Genomic DNA, 7,052 nt, shown 5'->3' on the forward strand with positions numbered 1-7,052 from the left:
CACCTTCAAATGGAATTTATGAATTAGTTCATGATGACACATCATCTAGTAGCTCAATATACCATACTAGCATCAAGAAACTCAAAAGGGATTTGAGTGATTCCTACTTATGGCATTGTCGCCTTGGTCACATAAACAAGAATCGAATGCATACACTTCAAAAGAATGGCCTTTTGAAATCAAATGAACTAGACTCGTTTGATGTATGTGAATCTTGTTTACAAGGCAAAATGACTAAAGCACCTTTCAAAGGGACCTACGAAAGGGCTAAGGACTTATTGGGATTAATACATTCGGATGTATGTGGACCCTTTAAGCCCATAACTAGGAATGGTGAAAGATACTTCGTTACTTTCATTGATGACTTCAGTCGTTTCGGATATGTCTACTTGTTAAGACATAAGGACGAAACTTTTGAAGCATTCAAAGAGTATCAAAACGAAGTACAAAATCAACTCAATAAGATAATTAAGGTACTTCGAACCGATAGAGGAGGTGAATACCTAAGCGATGCCTTCCAAGATCATCTTAGAAGTTGTGGGATTATCTCGCAACTTACTCCACCCGGGACACCACAGCTTAATGGTGTGTCCGAAAGGAGGAACCGAACCCTAATGGATATGGTTCGATCTATGATGGCTAGAAGCTCGTTACCTCTATCATTCTGGGGTTATTGTCTATGCTCCGCGGCTCGTATTTTAAATATGGCCCCAACCAAGAAAGTGGAACGAACACCTCATGAGATGTGGTTTGGAAAACCTCCATCTCTATCATACTTAAAGGTATGGGGATGTGAAGCTTACCCTAAGCGTTACGTCCCTAATAAGTTGAATGCTCGATCCACGAAGTGTATCTTCATAGGATATCCCAAGGATGATATGGGATACTATTTCTATGATCCTTCCGAGTAGAATGTATTTGTTGCTCGGAAGGCTGAATTCCTTGAAACTAAGTTCCTAATGGAAGGCAAAAGTGAAAGGAAGATAGATCTTGAAGAGGTCCAAGATCAAGTAGATGATACACAATTGGCTAACACTAGCACTCAACATGAAAATGTTGAGAGTGATCAGATGGATGATCAAAATACACAAGACATTCGCAGATCTGGTAGGATTAGTAATCCTCCTGAGAGATATGGGTTTCTCATTGATGGTTGCTATGTGGTTGATTTGGATGAACCAATAAACTACCAAGATGCTTTATCAAGGATTGATAAAGATAAATGGCAGGAAGCCATGAACGCTGAGATGCAATCCATGTATGACAACCAAGTTTGGGAACTTGTTGCGCAACCTCCTGGCTCTAGGCTAGTTGATTGTAAATGGCTGTTCAAAATGAAAACCGACATACATGGAAACTTGGATACATATAAAGCTAGACTTGTAGCAAAAGGTTTCACTCAAACTCAAGGGGTTGACTATGTTGAAACTTTTTCGCCTGTGGCGATGCTAAAGTCTATTAGGATATTACTTGCCATTGCTGCTCATTATGATTATGAAATATGGCAGATGGATGTCAAGACCGCTTTCCTAAACGGACATCTTGAGGAAGATGTCTATATGGTTCAGCCTGAGGGTTTTGTTGATTCGAAATATCCTAAAAAGGTATGCAAGTTAAAGAAGTCAATCTACGGATTGAAACAAGCATCTAGAATGTGGAATCATCGTTTTAATGAGGAGGCCGAGAAATTTGGCTTCATTAAAAATGGTGATGAAGCTTGTGTATACAAGAAAGCTAGTGGGAGCACTATCATGTTCCTTGTACTATATGTGGATGATATATTGTTATTTGGAAATGATATTCCGGCAATGCAAGGTGTTAAAACTTGGTTAAGCAAATGCTTCTCCATTAAGGATCTTGGAGAAGCACAATACGTTTTGGGGATTGGGATCTACAGGGATAGATCCAAGAAACTGATAGGTTTAAATCAAAGTGCATACATTGAAAAGATATTGAAAAGGTTCAAGATGGAGAACTCTAAGAAAGGTTTGGTACCTATTCAAAAGGGAACACTTCTCAGTTCATCTCAGTGCCCCACCACGAAAGATGAACAGGAGAGAATGAAGAAAGTCCCATATGCTTCTGCCATTGGGTCAATCATGTATGCAATGATATGCACTAGACCGGATGTGTCATGCGCTCTTAGCCTGACAAGTAGATACCAGAATAACCCAGGAAACCGTCATTGGATTGCTGTTAAAAGTATATTGAAATACCTTAGGAGGACTAAGGATATGTTTCTGATATATGGGTCTGGTGAGGAGGAACTCGCTGTAAAGGGTTACGTAGATGCGAGTTTCCAAACTGATCGAGATGATTCTCGATCACAATCCGGTTATGTCTTCACATTAAATGGAGGTGCGGTCTCTTGGAAGAGTTCAAAACAGGATGTTGTTGCATTATCCACTACAGAGTCAGAGTACATTGCCGCCTCATTGGCAGCTCAGGAAGCTGCATGGATGAAGAAATTCATCGACGACTTAGGAGTGGTCCCTACCATTCAAGACCCTCTTGAGATCTTTTGTGACAACGAAGGTGCGATTGCTCAAATCAAGGAACCTCGTGCTCACCAAAAGACCCGTCACATTGAGCGGAGATTCAACTACATAAGGGATGAAGTTGAAAAAGGAAAGATATGTATTCGCAAAGTTCACACAGATCTAAATATAGCGGATCCACTCACGAAGCTCTTACATGGTGCAAAACATCAAGGGCATGTTAGTGCATTAGGACTTCGATATTCTAGTGATTGGTCATGATCTGTTTTAAGTATTGTAACGGAATGAAATTGTTCAAACTCATTAATATAATTATGGTATTAATTTATTTTGAGTTATGTTCCTATTTTTCATATTTTATCCATGAATAAGTAATTATTCTAAATTCCGTAGTCGATCACGTTTGTGGGAGCAAATGTGAGGTTTAGACTATTATGAACTCGGATTGGTATACATTCACGGGATGAATGTGGTGCAAGGTTGCAACCAAGGTTCATAGATATTTGTGGGATACAAATATTGGAAGACCCGCCCTCAAGACTTACTAAATGGAGCCTTTGTGGTTGATCACATGTAATCTTGAGTAAAGGCGAATATCATTGTATCCTCTGACCTGAGATACATATTGGGTTCAGATATTTGCCAAGTATTGTGCCTTGATTCTTTCCTTCGCTATTCTGAAATATGGTGGTTCATAAGGAAGAGCTCAGGTATAATACAAGGTGTATATTTAGGACGTATGTAGTCAAGATGGAATTTGTCCCTCTTATTCGTTGAGAGTCAGATGTCTAAGGCCTGATAAAGTTAAATCTAAAAGAGAGTGATCACTCTGTATCTCTTGGATTTAACATGACATCTAGGACGAAAGGATGTGATGAAATATTCACCTATTCATATTCGAGATGGGAACTCGAAAGGGATGATGTTATTGAATGGCAAAAGTCATAACATATTGGGGGTGATGGACGGTCGTTAGGTGGTATCCATCACTTGCATTAATTTCTTATGTTTCTCGTGCAAGTGGGAGATTGAAGGTATTTCGTATGCCCGAGAGACATATTAAATTAACGTGGCCACTATGTTATGATCCAAGTCGGGTCATACCCAATAACAAGCTAACCAACACTTTATATGTATTTATTTTAACGGTTGGATTGTTAAATAAATACGCGACACTTGAACTTTAGAAAATCGATTTTCTAAATTATAATCACTTGAGATAAATTATTTGGATAATTTATATATGATGTGGAATTAATTATTTATAGGTTTAAATAATTATGTTATGTTATATTTTATAAAATGGTTTATAAAATTATTGCAAGTAACAAATACATTTTATTTTATACAAGTTTTATAAAACTTGTAACAAGTTTTATAAAATATTCTTGTTATAAAATTTAAACATAATGGGCAGATTTTTTGTGTCTCCAAGACACCCCATGCTTGGTCTCATTTGTTACTTTTAAGACTACAAAGTCCAAAGATGCATGCATAACTCATATACCAAAGTTTGAATCATTCTTTCAAGTGAGACTACACTTCTAAGCTTAAAAAAACTGCATTTTTCCAGCCCATCTGCTGTCCAAAAACCGTGGGTCTAAGAGACCCTAAAGAAGGTTCTAAGTTTTTTTTTTCAAGCTTAATTCAAGTGTCATTCAATTCCTAACCAAAGTCAAGGGTGTTGGGATTATTGCTTGGGGTATTACTTGCTTGAGGCTTCAAGTTAGAAGCTCCATATTCATTCATATTCATCATCATTAGCTGCTGTCCCTGGTCAAGATTTTTAGCAAATTACAAAGGGTTTCAAGCTTGCTAGACAAGGTAGTTAAGGTTCTAAGGTCTAGCTAACTTAAAGCGTGTTGTTGGTGCATCAAAGGCTTGAAGTTCCACATAATTGTTCATCATCTTATAAGCATTTTGGACAGCCCTTAAACTTGTTTTAAGGAGGTATATAACTCTCCCTTTCTTGTTAATTTGTAAGTATATATTCACAACTTGATCCTATTGGGATTTAGCTTTAATTGGCTTAAAGTTCAACAAGTAAAATTTGATAATTACACGCTTCCGTTTTATAATGATTCTTAAATGGTTTTAAGAGTTTCAAACTTGTTAAATCCCAACAGTTCTTAGCCAAACAATACATGAAATAATAAGATCTGATTGTTCAAATTATAAAGATAGCAATCCTTCACCTTAGTTTAATCATCTAGTAGATACAACTAGTTTAGCTACTCATATTAAAATAAAGAACATTAAAAACATTAAAAGTAAACCATTGAATCCATTAAATTAAATGTGAATAAAAGTAATAGCAAGATTAAACTAACTACAATTGTTGCTAGAAAAGCTAAGAAATTCGTAACCTAATGGCTGGAGCATAAAAATTCGTAAGTAAAAAGCTGATTACCCTAAAAAGGGTTAAAATCGCGTATTTATACTAAACCCAAAAACTGAATTTGGCCAGCTAATCTCGCGGCCGCATTAGGTAAATCGCAACCGCGAGTCTTCTATAAAATTGCGACCGCATCTCTTCAAATCGCGACAGCGAGAGTTTACTTTTCAGATTCCTGAACCTTCTGTTAACAAATTGCGCACGCGAGAATTTTATCACGGGCCAAGACCAAACTCGCGGCCGGATCAAGGTATCTCGAGACCGCGAGATTCACCATTCTGATCAGTATTTTTATGTTTCAATTTAATACTTTGATACTTCGTTTCGGCTTGCAATTTCTTCTCGAAAACATTCAAACCTTTGACCAAATATCTTCCAAAATGTAATAACTCTTCGAATCATCTCGTAGGAGCACAAAAACTCAAACTTTAACATTTCCTTTACCAATTCTTCAATTAATAACCAAAAACCAAATCAAAACTAACCGATATTGCGAGTAAGAACATGTATAAACGAGGCAATATCACATGACATGTGAAGTTTGTTATAACATACACTTTGTTCAAGTGCATGACTTCATCAAAAATTCTTTTTCATTGTATCTCATGTTCACTAGGATAGGGTAGTTCTGTATAATTCGAAAGACAGTCAAACATATGTTGTAAATAAGAGATAACACTAGTTGGTAAAAGATGTAAAATTTCAATACCATTTCCCCGATTAGCATGCAGCAGTAGCCAGTTGGAGCCTGGTTCTAATAACTGTAAGTCACCCATTTGCGGTAGACCTTCACTGTGATTGTTCTATTTCCATCGCCTGGTATCAGTTGTCCTAGTGGTGTTATTTATGCCATACTATCAAAAGAAGAAAAGAATTAGTATCACAAATGTAAATATATATATTAATTAACTATGTACATAATGCATCTTTGGCTGTGGTTTTCAGTTGGAACAGGTAGTTGTTGCTGCCTCGTAGTCGGTAATTGAGGACAAAAAATCTATGTAGACAATGTTTTTTGTTACGTTAGGCCTGTGTTCTTCATGTTCCTTAATTAGCAACTTCAATCCATCGGGGATGTAGCCCTTGACAGCGCTACAAATAGCTGACCGTGGTCGAAGATGGGCTTAGGTAGATAAACTCTAATTTTGCTGAGCGATTGACCCTGACTTTTATTTATAGTCATAGCGTATGAAATTTTTAATGGGAATTATTGTCTTTTCAGAATGAATGGCAACGTTGGTTCCTTGTGGATGAGGTTCATCCTTGGAAAAAAGACCTTCTCATCGACCCTTGTTCCTGTGATAATTTCATCCTCGACTGACTTTGATAACATTTGAGTGATTATCATTCTTATCCTATTACAAAGGCCACCTGCTATATTAGTGTTCCGTAACAGAATGGCTGGTACACCCTTTTCTAGATGCAACTCATGTGGCGGTAAGCCTGGGTAAATAAGCGTGTTCAGATATTCTGCTGGATAGAACAATTCTGACTCGCCGCCATCATTTCCATGCGGAGTTGCAGTGTCGTAGCTGTAGTATGTTGTAACTGGACCATCAACCATATTGACGATCAATGTATTTATCGTATCAGCATCGTCATTTTTGGGACAAACTATTGCTTTCTGCTGCAGCTCGATTGCGGATGGATTTTGCAGTGATTTACGGGGATATATAAAAGAAATCAGATTTGCTAAACCATTTGCATCATCGAGAATACAAAATGTGTCTGGGATTTGTACCCAACAACTATTCAACGGGTCCTCTGCATCAGGCACACCAGTTTCACCATTTCCCACACTCAATAACCACTTTGAAAATTCTGTGTTCTTTTCCCTTATAGGCGGTGTCAAACCTGGTTGGAGTAACTACATGAAAATTCTGTGTTCTTTTCCCTCAATAACTCAAGCCGTTCATCATTTAGAAACGCACGATCATAGTTTTGCTCCTCCATGATAAAACAGTTTGCCAGATCTAGGAGCAGGTCAGCTGGGAGTGATGGTAACCCGAAATCAAAAATTGACTTGAAACAATAGTTTAAAAGGATTTCCAGCTCGTACAGAACAAAATTATGCAGATCATCGTTGAAATGTCCCGTTCTTATTGATTAAAAACGTTCCATATTAATTGATTTCGTTGCGAGGTTTTGACCACTATATG

The 7,052-nt window shown here is 37.4% G+C and overlaps 1 protein-coding gene across 1 annotated transcript; it reads right to left on the reverse strand.

Moving 5' to 3' along the window:
- Nucleotides 1-6,100: 6,100 nt before the first annotated feature.
- Nucleotides 6,101-6,846, reverse strand: LOC139870230 (uncharacterized). Its single transcript, XM_071858065.1, has 2 exons — nucleotides 6,825-6,846; nucleotides 6,101-6,747 (listed from the first exon to the last, which is right to left on the reverse strand). Exons 1-2 carry the CDS (start codon nucleotides 6,844-6,846, stop codon nucleotides 6,101-6,103), a joined length of 669 nt encoding a protein of 222 aa, XP_071714166.1.
- Between the last annotated feature and the right edge of the window lie 206 nt (nucleotides 6,847-7,052).

Source organism: Rutidosis leptorrhynchoides, chromosome 10, assembly GCF_046630445.1.
Source record: "Rutidosis leptorrhynchoides isolate AG116_Rl617_1_P2 chromosome 10, CSIRO_AGI_Rlap_v1, whole genome shotgun sequence".
In the NCBI taxonomy this organism is placed as follows: Eukaryota; Viridiplantae; Streptophyta; class Magnoliopsida; order Asterales; family Asteraceae; genus Rutidosis; species Rutidosis leptorrhynchoides.